This window comes from Phoenix dactylifera, unplaced genomic scaffold (assembly GCF_009389715.1).
Source record: "Phoenix dactylifera cultivar Barhee BC4 unplaced genomic scaffold, palm_55x_up_171113_PBpolish2nd_filt_p 000190F, whole genome shotgun sequence".
Classification (NCBI taxonomy): Eukaryota; Viridiplantae; Streptophyta; class Magnoliopsida; order Arecales; family Arecaceae; genus Phoenix; species Phoenix dactylifera.
Genome location: NW_024067717.1, coordinates 345,973 through 359,583, shown reverse-complemented (window position 1 = coordinate 359,583; position 13,611 = coordinate 345,973). Strand labels below are relative to the sequence as shown.

General features: G+C 36.4%; 1 protein-coding gene across 2 annotated transcripts; it reads right to left on the bottom strand.

The window, feature by feature from the left end:
• Positions 1-231: 231 nt before the first annotated feature.
• LOC103715234 (phosphopantothenate--cysteine ligase 2) lies at positions 232-8,668 on the bottom strand. Of its 2 annotated transcripts, none has more exons than XM_008802804.4 (10): positions 8,487-8,668; positions 8,101-8,257; positions 7,835-7,958; positions 7,684-7,728; positions 7,377-7,462; positions 6,614-6,666; positions 6,415-6,474; positions 3,988-4,089; positions 1,534-1,653; positions 232-788 (listed from the first exon to the last, which is right to left on the bottom strand). In XM_008802804.4, exons 2-10 carry the CDS (start codon positions 8,237-8,239, stop codon positions 549-551), a joined length of 969 nt encoding a protein of 322 aa, XP_008801026.2. In that variant the 5' UTR covers positions 8,240-8,257; positions 8,487-8,668; the 3' UTR covers positions 232-548. The 2 variants fall into 2 exon arrangements, with proteins under 2 accessions (XP_008801026.2, XP_008801027.2); XM_008802805.4 differs by having other exon boundaries at positions 8,101-8,261; positions 8,487-8,660.
• Between the last annotated feature and the right edge of the window lie 4,943 nt (positions 8,669-13,611).

Below are 13,611 nucleotides of genomic sequence, written 5' to 3'. Positions count from 1 at the left end.
AAACATCAAAAAGTAATGAAAACATAACGAAACGCTTTTCATTTGAACACTGTCAACTAACCATCGCAAATTCAACAGCAACATCAGACGCGAAATGCCAGAATATGTAATCTGTTTTGTGCTAAACCAAGCATATCATACATGCAACCGAGTCACCATGACTTCTTTTAGTACTAAAAAACCATTGAATTATTAGCAATATTTCCATTGCCTGAATAATACTCTGAATTGTTCTGAGCTAATCAAACCAATGAATACTTACTCAATTATTTAAAAATTTTATGATTTATCCAAAACAATATTATTTGACTTTTTTTAGAGGTACACTGACCCTCACTAATATGAGCTCTCCCATGCTTGTTTTTAGACAAATACACGTACAAACATATCAATAATTCTGTGCTATATATGTTACTTATAATTAGCCTTTTTTATTATCTAAAATCTGTCCAAACTTTTGGAATTTCTCTGCATTTTTCTTTTCCAAATTCCAAAGTTCTGCACCGAGCAAAATTGGTCCCTAATGCCAAGCTGGTGACCATGCCCCATTAGAGCTCCACTCCAGGCTGCTTGATGTACTCAGAGTGCGTCTCTACAAGGAGATCAGTAAGTTGTTCCTCCAAGTCACTGTCCTTATTGTGCCTGCGAACAGTAGTCCTCCCACCTTTTGTGACAAAGATAACTTCCTCCTTGTATGTTGCCAACGCGTTAGCTATGACAACATGCATTCCATACTTTCTCATAGCCGCGTCAGCTTTTTGAAGTAAGATATCTGGATCTGTTTCCAACTGTAGCCGATAAAATATTAGTTCATATGAATGGGCATCAAAAGCAGCATGAAAGCTGACTCAAGACCTTGTGAACTCAGCTAGATGCCAGACTTTGTCTTTATAACTTAAAAGCAAAAATGATCTCTTTGTCCAACTCACAGGTTCTTATTGAAGGAACAGAAACAACATCTAGTTCCTTAACAAAGAGCCCTCTCTATATAGTTTCTGTCATATAATACAGAAATTAATTTTTTCAATGTGATCATGCAGCATGCATGAGTGAAAAATATAAACCATGGCCATACAGAAGAACACAACAAAGGGAAAAAAATAAGAAAAAAGCAAAATAGCAGCCCTACGCGACAATTAAACATGGAGAAATCTCAGATGATCAGATTTTCTCATCAACTTCAAAGATCCAGGGTTACCATCCAAAACATAAAGAATGTCTTCTTTCTAAAAACAGGTACTCTTGGCACATTTAAGCATTCCAAGTAAGTGTCAAAATGTTGCTTAACAGTAATTCTGCTTAAACTTCAAAACATGAAATGAAAATATGATACTAGAGATTGCACTCAACAGAGAACTTGCAAATGCAACTCGATTTGCACCAATGATATTGAATATTCATGTATTTCTATAAAGTATAACCATACAGGGCATCTTTGTTTCTTTTCTTTCCTCTTTTGCTTGGACGGAAATATGATAGTTTCTTAATAGAGTCATTTCCTTTTGGTTTATATTGTAGTAAAAAGGAACCAACCTTGAATGATATGCAAAATGCTGAGGGTGCCCATTCTCTTCTCAGCACCGAGAGCATTTTAGGCACTTGGGTGAGTCGCATGTCCAAAGGACCAACCGCTGACTGGATCTTATGTTCTGCCTGTGTAATCAGTTGAGCATAAAAAAGGAAGCAGTATTCAGAAAGCTAATGCTAATGGATGGGATGAAAAGGCATACCATATGGTTCTCACTCTTATGGTAGTACTGGCCAACAGTATCAAAGAATCAAGTTCTGACAAGATTGTATGATAAACAATCTCTGCCATAAGTGACTCAGCTGATAACCTCTCAGCCATAAATTACATCATGCAAGCAAGAGATCTTTTTCTTTAGTTGTGTTTTAAGGAAATAAAAGACAATTCTGAACTTTAGGAAAGATCACTACAGCTTTCATTTTGAAGGGAAGGCATGTTCCGCAACTCCTGTCCATGATTGCTAATAAATATGTGATTCCAAAAGTTAAACCAGAAATGGAGAACCAACATAAACTCAATAACCTAATCACATTATCTAAACTCAACAGGTTCTCTTATTAGATTTGTTGGTTCTATGGGACTAAAGTCCAAGGCATGCCGAACTGACCCGAACTAGCACAATATTAGGTGGTTCGGCTCGGTAAGGGGTCTGAACTGGGCGAACTGGCCTGAACTGAATGGGACCACCCGCTTCCGCTCGGTTCAGAGTGATTCGCCCCTACTTTTTTCCTCTTTTCCTTCTTCTTTCTTCCCTTTTTTCCTTTATTTCCTTTTTTCCTGTCTTTTCCTCTCCCTTCGTTTCTTTCTTTTTCTTCTTCTTTCTTTCCTTTTTCCTTCCTTTATTTCTTTTTCTCCTCCATTCCTTTTTTCTTTCCTTTTTCTTCCATGTCTACTTCCCTTTATTTCTCTCTTTCCTTTTTTTCTTCTTTCCTTCCTCTCTTTCTTTCTTTTTTCTTCTTCTTTCCTTCATTTCTTTCTTACCTTTTCCTCTGTTTTCCTTCTTTTCTTTTTCTCCTTTTTCTAGCTAGAAGACTTCAAACAATCATAAATCTTAATCATCTAAATGCATCATGTGCCTTGATTGATCTATAAGGATAGTATTATAACTTTGAGCATCTAACAATGTATCAGTAAATACAAAACTGCTGGACTTGAATGTTCCAAATTACTGTTGATGTATCACCATTTGTTCTTTCTAATAGGTTGTTACATTAAAAGACCTAGTTTATAAGTATTTTGTGCTTTCATGTAGTTTTAGCGCTAATGGCATTATTTTTTCTAATTCCATTGCAATTCTTTGAGGGCTAATGGTTGTAGTTTGAAAATGATTTTGAGAATGATCAAAGTACTTGGTGACATATAAATCAAGTCTTACCAAGTCTAATTTTTATTTTAGTTTATTTTTGAAGGAGACATCAAGCACCAATGTTGTACAAGTCTTTTGAGACAATGTCTAAGGAAAAGGTTGGAACTTTTCAAGCTTGATGATTTTCTTGGTATTTACTAGCATGGTTGACCGCGTAATCTAAGAGTTAAGATAGTATTACTTTTGGGTTGTTCTTAGAAGCTTTTGGTACCAGCTATCTATGATTGTGGTTTGAACAGTACAGATATATAATACCATAAAGTGTTCCTTAGAATTTCTAATTACTACTAGTTTTGTTCAAATTTCAAAATTGCAAATTGTCTAATAGAAAATTTAAGTAATTTGAATGTTTATAAAATCCTAATTGGTTCTTTGAAAAGTAACTAAGGCTTAATTGAGAACTTTAAAAGTACACTGCAATACTTCTAAGCATCCATAAACCTTAAAATAATACATAAAAATAAAAAAATATAAAAAGCCAAAAAATGCTGTAGCTGTACGAATTGGTACACATTTGCATACTGAGTATCAATACAGTATGGTATAGTACCATACAATTCAAGTATGGGCACAGTACCACTGAAACTGCAGATTTTCGACTAAACTATCTCCCCAGCTTTTAAGAAACATGCAGAAATCTTAACTCATCCACTTGCAAACTTTCATGGTATCACCAATGAATCAAATATCAGAATAGTTGATTGCTAAATTAGTTGTCTTTGTTTGCAAAAGAAAAACCGTCTTCATCATTGCAGTACATGTGGTTAATAATTATGAAAGTAAAAAAAGAAGTTGAATGTATCATGTAAAAGTCTAGGAAACTGTAAAGGCTTATGTTTTAATGATAATAGTAACTCTGTAAGAAGACAAGTGTTAAGCAAAATTAGTGTCTCAGAGTTTAGAACTTCGGTTACCTACATTCTCACACTTGGCTCTCCTTTTTGACCTGACTTGAGAGTTTCAAAATACTAAAATTGTAGACATGACTTTGCAGTATGCACTACTGACTACCAATGTTAAAGTGACAGAAAGGTACCCTGTAACTTCTATAACTGATAAAATGATAACACATGCAATACTGCCGTAATCATACCATGCTCTCCCATGGGACATAAAAGTCAGACACTGCAGCAGCAAGGTAAAACATCCCATGTGTGCCAGTACAACTCATTGATGTAGCCACCAACTTTAATATCTGTTAACAAAGATAAAAACCCAAAAAAGATGAGGATGCCCAGACTTTAGTTTGCAGCAAAGCAACAGATATGTGACAGTGAAGAAGGATGGAGTCAATGTCTAAAAGTTTACAATTGATTGCACAACAATCACAAAATATCTTAAAGAGATGAAATAAATGGAATCCAAAGCAAGCGTCATGCATATAGCCACCAAAAATACTAAGGACATCCGAATCAAAAAAACTCACAAGATGACTTTATCAGGGAAATATACTCCCTCCATTTTTTTCAATTTCCACCTTGGAGTTATTTCATAACATTTAAGACTTCAAAATTATCCACTTCACAATTCAGAGACCGGTTCTCCTTGGAGTATTATATGGAAGTATAAGGAATCCTCAAATCTTCTAAGAAATCAATAAAATAAGTCTATAAAATGAGGAGTCCCTCCATTGCTCATGAACAATCTCTATAAAATAAGTCTTCATATTCTTTAAGGACTAACTATATGTAACTAATTTTGTACATTACAGGAAAGCTACCGGACACCTTTTGAACAAAAAAAAAATGCAGGTATCAACAGATTAGAAGAGAAGTGAAGATAAACAAAATATGAAGGCCAGTAAGGATGATCAGAAGCACAACCTAGTATCTCATTATCAATCATAAAGCGAAAATGATGGACAGGAAGTAATTAAGTTACAACTGACAGAACGTGAACTGAATATCTAGTTTTAACTTGCCAACCCCCCAACCACCCGGCATTCAAATAGCAAGAACATCAAGAGCAATTATGTCAAAATAAGATGGCAAAACAAACATTCTGAGAACAATCTAGGTGATTTCTACAATGATACAACTGTCTGATTCCAGTATAAGCATGATGAAGAATCTCATCACTTGGCAGTTTTTCAGATATGCTAGTGCTCCACTTCTTAGAATGGACTCAATTCTTTATCTGCTAAAATACCCATTTATCATTCAACTTCAAAATCTTCCTAGATAATAAGTGCGAGCATAACTGATTGGCAGTTTTTTCTTACTTCACAAACTCCCAACTAAATATATACTAAACAAATACAAGTGTGAGGACAAACAATTTCTTATATATGTAAGCATATTTCAGTATATTTCATTACTTGCAGAGATACCACTGATATACTAGCATAATATACATCTTCTTTAAGATAAACATAACCAGTGTTGTTATTTTCAGCATACTGACACTTCTAACAAATTGCCTATGTTCTATATACTAAACTGTCCAAAAGCTATTTGCATCATTTAACCAGATGGCATGATTAGAGCCTGCGTAGTATTAGGTCGTTGGTCAGGTAAAGGCTGATGCCAATTCAAGGGCTGTAATAAAATATTTATCTCGGAAAATTCTCGGGCTGACTTCATTTTCCAATTCCAGACAATTCCTCCGTCTTTTACAGTGGCTTAAAATAGAACAAAGATCCAGAGTTCTCACATATTAATAGTTATAATAGTTCCTTAGAACATGATGTGACTATGTGCATGCTCATTCCCATCAAAAACAAGAAAAGTTATATCCATGCTTAGGCTATTACAGTGGGTCCTGCAGATTATTGCTATGCAGCAAAACGACTCTGAATTAAGCAGTGCATTGTGTCTAGATATATAAAATACATGTATGAAAATGAATAATTAACTTTAGTTTCGAGTTCCATTGTAATTCTGCACAGTTATCAATACTTGATACACTTCAGAATAAAATTGACGGCTAAAGTCCAATGCATTAGCTTGATACACAGATTTTTTTTTTCTTCTGAATACATGATGACTTTTCAAGTCAAATAAATTTTCAAATTTTCAGAAAACTATTCTATAGTTATTGAACTTCTCATCAAAGTGTTACTTGCCAAAACAGTAAGTATTGAAAAATTATTTTTTTAAGTTCATAACTAATTGTGAGTTGCTCATAAAATATTTTCGGACATGTTAAATTCTATTGTATGCAAAATTTTAACCTTGTAGAATCAGTTCCAAATTCTGAGAAACTGAGCAATTAACTATTATAAAATAGCATGCAATATGTGTGAAGCTGTTTGCAGTATTAGGTCTAAAACGATTTATAATTATAAATGCACTCCCTTTTTTGGTAGTTGCATTCATCTTCTTGACAGTCATTGAGTTGGCATCTAGGGAGATGCACATAAATTATAAATGATACTTTTAGCTCATAGTGACATGCTAACGGTTGTGGCAGAACAAATCTTAATAGTCTGGTTCAAATAATAGATTCCTAACAAACAAATGTGTCCTTCATACACTAATATTAAGCTAATATCATAATAGCTAGTGAACACGTGGGAAACCTGGAGATATTCAAAAATAGTGGTGAAAGGAAGTTTCAGCAGTAAGCCTTCGTCCACTGCCTGCAAAAAGAGATAATTTTCGCTGATTACTATTTCTTGCAAATCACATCTCCTGCCTAACAGATAAAGACCAAGAACTGAATAAAACAGCTTGGGGAGCAGGGGTTGAATAATATAAAGAGTATGCACAAATAGTCACCTTACGGTAATCTCTGATTGCCTTTTTGACCACCGTAGCATGTGACTGGCACACTTGCAACATAAAACAAATTATAGTGAGAAAAATTAAAAAGTTAATTAATAAAATAAATGGGGCAGGTCGGAGAATTATGAAAACAATCAACCACTGGTAGCATCAGACTATCATATACATAAAGCCCATATCCTTGAAACAGATAATCTTAGTTTCCATCTTGTGTTATTCATTAATTGAGCTTCACGTCAGAATTGAGCAAAGTAAATAATGACAATATAATTAAGTACAAGAAAATCCATTAACTGTGAAAATTGCAGCATAATACAAATTCCTAACTTTTGGGCTCTGTGTGGGTGATCTGAGTTATTTTAGATATTTGAAGTTCCCCTAAGTCCTAATCTTTAAACAAATAATTCACAATAATTTTATTTTATTTTATCTTTTGCTCATAAACATCTCATCCTCCATCTATTATGGATTTCTGCCTTGCTAAACTAACGCAGAATTCTATTATGGGATCAATAAAAAGGTTCCAGCAAATTATCTAACACAATAATATCGATAAAAATAACAATAATAGTAATAGTAACAATAATAATAATAAAAGAAATCAATTGCAAAATTTGCAATTTCCTAGTTCAGACTTATCTGCCACTTGAAATAAGAATGGGAACAGAAGCAAAGATAAGCTTGTTTTCTTTTTCTTTTCTTGTTTTGCAAGTTCAATCCTGGATAATGCAAACAAATAGTCATTGAATTTGCAAACCTTGAATTGATGAGTCCTCTGTGAGATCGAAGAACTCAAGAAATGAATCTTGTGGAAGATAACTACAGTAAGGTTGACAGCTTCCCCTGAAAATAGACATAACTGTGATTTATACTTTTTTTAGGGGCAGAGGGACAGGCCACTGATCTTAGTTACATAAGGATAGAAACCAATGACGCACCCATCTAAGACAGTATGCAAATCAATTCTATAACAAATGAAAACTAAACAAATTATATTCTAAGAAAATCAATAATATGATACTTAGAAAAGTATGAGCCACAACACATTTGAACATCAATCTCACCGTCGATAAACAAAGATAACTGCATATCCAGCCTTCACAAAATACCTGCAAAACACTCAGATAAATTAAATTAAAATAGAATGATATGGATCAAGCTCAGATAGATATACCAAAAGATAGTTGTAAAAAATAAAAAAAAAGCAATTTATACTCTGTAGATGCTGCTCCTCTGTAACCTGAGCTGAAATTATCAATGTATCGCACACATCTCTGCTCCAGGGGAACAGTAGTGCCACCAGAAGTCACACAAACAACCCTAACAGGGCTCCCACTTTCTGAATAATATCAGAGCAAAAACCAATCAGAATCCGAAAAAAAAACGTCTTTAAAACAATCAAATTAGACAGACCAAGAACTGATAACCTAATAAAGAGTACGCAATTAAATGGTCGACAATAAATTAAATGTAAAATTTGCCTGAGGATCGAGCGATCCCATCCATGAACTCTTTCAACTTCCGGCAGATTAGATCGCCATCTCTCAGAGGCGGGGCTGAGTCGAAGAAGGATTTCACATCAGATTCTTGAGGTGCTTCAGATCCATTTATCGAATCCATGATCCCTGCTCAAGAATCCTGCCTTACAATCGAAATTTTCCACATCAGTTCTAGAAAAAACAAACTCTTTTATGATCATCGAGCACCAACTGATCAGAAATCCACGTAGGAAAAATATCAAAAAGAAAATCCTAATCAATAGGCAAATAAAACCAATCAGGGCCTGCTTCCCGCGGGATTGGAAAAAAAAAAAAAAACTCTCCACAAATATCGAAACCAAGAAATTTTCTCAAAAATTCGTTCTCACCAGGAAAAAAGAAAAACCCAAATTCGAAGCACAAATGATCCGAGGAGTCGAATCACTTCTTTCTTCTTAATCTTCTCTTTCGTCGTCAGCTCGCCCAGATCCCTTCCCGACACCGGCAAGGCACGGGAGAAGGTCGAGAGGCTGATTCCGCTCTCTATATTCTGTATTTATTTTGAAAAAAATTAGGTGGTCGAGTGGATTCGATACCACTATAATAATATTGACGGGCAGTGATTATTTCACAATATATTTAGACTATTAAATATATATATATATATATATATTTTTTTTTTTTTTGGAGAGAATCAAGCTTTTCTATTTTATTTTTATTTTTTATAAGGAAAGGAGGAGGAAGGGACAAGCCCACCCCTGCGTAGCAGCCTCCACCCCGCCAGGAGAATATTCGATGCGGGCAAAAATGACCGTGTGTTGGGCACCCCGGTCGGTTTTACTTATACCCTTTCCATCCATGGGTCCTGCTCGGTTACCCCTCTAGGCTCCGGCACGAATACCACGTGTGAGTACGTCACACCTGACACCACCGAGGCTACCAGCAGAGCTATACGCTCTTTCAGACCCCGTATCCGAGTAGGGAGCATCCGATCTTTATAATTTAATCGATATCCGTACGTTTCAAACTCAGAATCATTTGGTTGGAAGTAAGGCCACGCTTTTACTGGACTACCACTACAGTTGTTCCCTTTTCTTTTTTTTTTTCTCTCTGCACCAACTTCATTTTTGTTGTATATATAAAAAAAATAGACCGAATAATAACGCAAGATTAAAACCTAATTGCCCATCTTTTCGGCCAGGCTGGAATCACTTGTGGTGCCGCCTCAGAGGAGGGGAACGTTGGATCAGTAGATCCGATCCGGTTGATGGGATGATGCCAGAAAAAAAACAAAAGCTGGCACGAAGCCTAGACCAAATTTTCTGAGAATGATAAGCAATGAACGAATTATTGGTTAAGCTTTCATGTTAGACATACTTATTATATGAAAAAAACTGCCATAAACTATGCCTTATATAAAGTCGTCATTAATATTTATTTCTCTTTATTTTGAATATAAATATTCTCAGCTAAAAATTATTTTTTTTAATTTTATTTTTTGGCTAAAGCGGGCGATTCATACATAGCGGGTACGAATACACCTTATAGAGTCAGAATACAAAAGGTCCCAAAGTGCTCCGGGCATATATCTCTCCCCAGCCCATAGGGTACCTTCCGAGTGGCATGCTACATACGATACCACCCAGTCGGCCGCCCCATTAACCTCCCGATACACATGCATAGCCTGTAATGTAACCCCCTCCCTCGCTGTCATCCAAATGTCACGAAGTAAGGGATGGGCACCACCATGACTGCTCGGGCCCCTACGGATCCAGCTGACCACCGTAGCTGAGTCACCCTCGAGCAGGATCGAGCTCGCGTGGAGCACTCGCCGCGCGTAGGACAGACCCATCCAGGCCGCGCGCAGCTCTGCCCCTGGAACCAAAGTATCAAAAAATCTGACAGCCCCCTGCTGCCATCGCATCAGCATCGGGGCCCCTGATAGTAAATCCGGCCCCTCCCCTCCTGCCACCGTCCAAGATAGAGCCATCAAAATTGACCTAGAGGAAACTCGGGGGTGGGGGCTCCCAGGTAAGGAATACCCTATGCGGAGCTGCCGAAGCAATGTGGGAGCCTCAGGTGTCCCGAGCTATCAAAGGTCTATGAGCAGACTCTACATGGATAATCTCATCAGCTTGGGCACAGGCCCGCTCCATCACAAAACGCTATGATAGCCGCCGCTCCCCAAACACCCGGGCGTTCCTGGCCAGCCATATCTGATATGCTGTACAAGACGCCCTAATGGCTGATCTCCGCCTCTGGGGATTTTTAGAAATTATAGTCAAACAGAAATAGGATAACTTTTTACCTACTATTGCTATTCAACCTTTACTTAATTCTAAAACCAAACACACATTAATGACTATTAGTAGAGCCATTAATGGTAAAAATATGAATCAAGCCAAGAAAGTGATAATAATTAAGTATTTTGGCATTTGCCATGTAGGAAGAAGAGACAACTATGATTTGTCAATTTTAATTTCTATTAATATTTAATAAATATTCTCTTGTTTTTGATTGGAATGTTGGAATCTCTTTTGTTTTTCTCTCTTTCTAGTTAAGAGCTAGTTAAGAGAGTGTATCTAATAAAAGAGGATTTTCAGAAAAGAATTTTTTTCTAATTTACAGAATATGCTTGAGGATTATATAAGATATACATTTTGCTTTGTGGAAAATATATAGTCAGTGGAGAAGAATATGAGAAGGTGAAGACGTGAAGACCATGGGTTCTTATCCCTTTGGAATAAGCAATAACATCCAGTATCTTGAGATGGAAAGAATTAGAAGAGTAACTAACTTGGTTGGCAAGGCTATCTGTAACCTTTCTCAGGATTTTTTTTTTTTTTCACTTCTCTACAGGACAGCCTTTCTCATGAATTGAATTGATGGAAGTCACCCAACTTTTACTGAAAAAGGAAAACGAAAAAAAGAGAGAGGCTATTTGCAACCTTTTGAGCTTGTGGATAAATCTTAATCATTAAAATTTACAACTAACCCTCATATTACTAGAGATTTTCGAACAACAATACATTATCAAGACGAGGGAAATTGCCCGACTATGTATGAATATATGATAACAAGTCTTAAAAGTTTTTCAGCCTTGCATGGTAAATAAAAAAAAACTAGCATTCCCATTGTAGGCTAGAGTAATAAAGTTTGGAGGAGTTCTATTGGCTGCATTAAATCCAATTCTATGTCTGATGAGAGTTAAAGTTGGTAGTCAGGCATCTCTCTCCTCTCTTTATATCAAAGCAGCCGAGTGTATGAGATTCTCGCCATTGCAGGATCTGGAAAAGGCTAGAGGTATGCAGTTTGATCCTTATATATGAAAAGTCTATTTCCGTGGTTTGAACTTTTAATACTCAAGATATAATAGAACAACTTTACCATAACAGCAAGGCTTATCCTCTCTCTCTCTCTCTCTCTCTCTCTCTCTCTCTCTCTCTCAATGTAGTCGAGTATATGAGATTCTCACCATTGCAGGATTTAGGAAGTCCTAGAGGTATCTAGTCTCTTATCTCTATATGTGAAGAGACTATTTTCATGATTTGAACTCCTGACACTCAAGACATAATAAAGCTACCTAACTGTCGCACCAAGGCTCATCTTCTCTCTCTCTCTTTGTATGCAAATACATATGGGACATTGATAACTTCAATTGATTCTGTTACTATATTGTCCAAATCCACATTCATTTATTTTCCCTCTTCTTTTTATAGTTTGAACTTGTGAAAATTTACTAAAACCCATTATGACCATATATGCCCAATCATTTGATTTTAATAAGATCTTAGCTATGCAGCTCCCACATGCAAAAGAAAAGGTTAGGAAGAAGGTGAGATTATTATATCCCTTAGAGAATTATTACTTTGGTACAACAATTACATAATGAGGTAGATAGGATTTTAGGTAGAGAGTTATGCAGGCCCGTTGCCCTCTTCAAACATATACACCACAATAACTTAAATTGATACAGAATCGATCAGCAATATATATCAAACTTAAGTAGGTATGCTCATATGTCCCAGCATTAGAATCATTTGAAATCCGGTAAGAGAAAAAAGGCTTAAACTACAGTGTATCGCAAAAATTAATGTAGAAGAATTTGTTGCTGAGATGGCAAGAAACCTCATCTACTTCTTCTTCTTCTTCTTCTTCTTTGATAAAAAATAAGACGGAAGAGGAAATCTCACCCGCGTAGCAGCCCCCACTAGGCCTCCCTTTCACTAGGAAATATTCAATGCAGGCCGCAAGTTTCCGCGCATCCTTTCCGACCTGTGGGTTCCTCTACTAGTTCATTACCCACGTGTGAGAACGTCACTCCAGCACAACCTTGGTACCGACAGACTAGATAGTGATTCTACCAGACAAACCATGTAGGGGGCATCCGGTCCCCACGTTTAATCGACACCCGCGTGTTTTGAACATGGGTCAGTCCGGTAGAATCTAAACCCCGTTCCAACCGTGCTACCACCTCGGTGGCAACCTTCATCTACTTTCATGTCCAAAAATTTCTCTCACCCGTTGGTTTGTTTCTTAAGCACGCATTGGGCCAGGCTAAGGCCGGGTCATAATTTTCTGACCGATTAAGAACTGGGTTGGAATTGTACTTATTTACAATTCCAATGTAAATGTACTTATTACAATAAGATAGTAAATGTACTTATTTACAATGCTTTCATAATTAGTGGTCATTGTAGGGAATATCTTTCCAATCACAAGCTACAATCAAGCCATTAAAGCACTTTTGAAATAATACAATTGTGATTGCAGAGGGGCATGACTATACTTATTGGGTTAGCCCAATTTCAGCAAGAGCTCACCTACAGTTCATTGGGCTGCTCTTGGGCCACACTTATTGGGTTGTGGTTAGATTAGGCCGGGCTTGGATTATGTGTGTTGTAACATGCAAAAGCCCTATCTTTGATCCAGCCCAACCCACTCGACTTCAATCCTTCTTGTGCCTTCTCTTTCTCACTCTCACTCCCACTCTTAATCTTCTCTATCTATTAAAAAACCGAAGCATAGCGCTGCTTCACTGCTGGTTGACATTATACATCAATAGGAACCAACCAGATGAATATTTAGTGAACAACAAAATATAGCTGTTGCTTAGCCTTCCCAAACCACAGCCTTTTCCAGATATCCTTCAGAGAGAAATTTCTATAATGAAATGCTGATTGAGGTTTTGAGAACTCTTTCGTAATAGGCCTCTCTGCATTAAATATTTGCCTCATGTGAAATGCTTTCGTATTACTACAGAATCATGAGATTTATGATTATGAAGTCTTTTCAGAATTCAAACTAAAGCTATTAATTTTACCTTATTGAGGGGGCAAATATTTCAGGGTGCCTGATAGAATTTTTGAGATTCTTTTTCCCTTGTGATCTCAAGATTCTCTCCAACTTTGAACCAACCTTCTCATTCAAGCAGCCAAATACCTCTTACAAAATCTCAACTATCAAATTTGGAAAAACTTATATGTAAGGATAAAATATAGAACCATGATCTTG

Excerpts from the sequence above, each read along its gene's own strand:
- LOC103715234 (XM_008802804.4), bottom strand. The coding sequence starts at position 8,239 with ATGGATTCGATAAATGGATCTGAAGCACCTCAAGAATCTGATGTGAAA. Across the intron at positions 7,463-7,683 it reads GTTATCTTTGTTTATCGACG|GGGAAGCTGTCAACCTTACT; the intron begins GTGAGATTGATG and ends GTCTATTTTCAG. Across the intron at positions 4,090-6,414 it reads CTATTTTTGAATATCTCCAG|ATATTAAAGTTGGTGGCTAC; the intron begins GTTTCCCACGTG and ends CTTTGTTAACAG.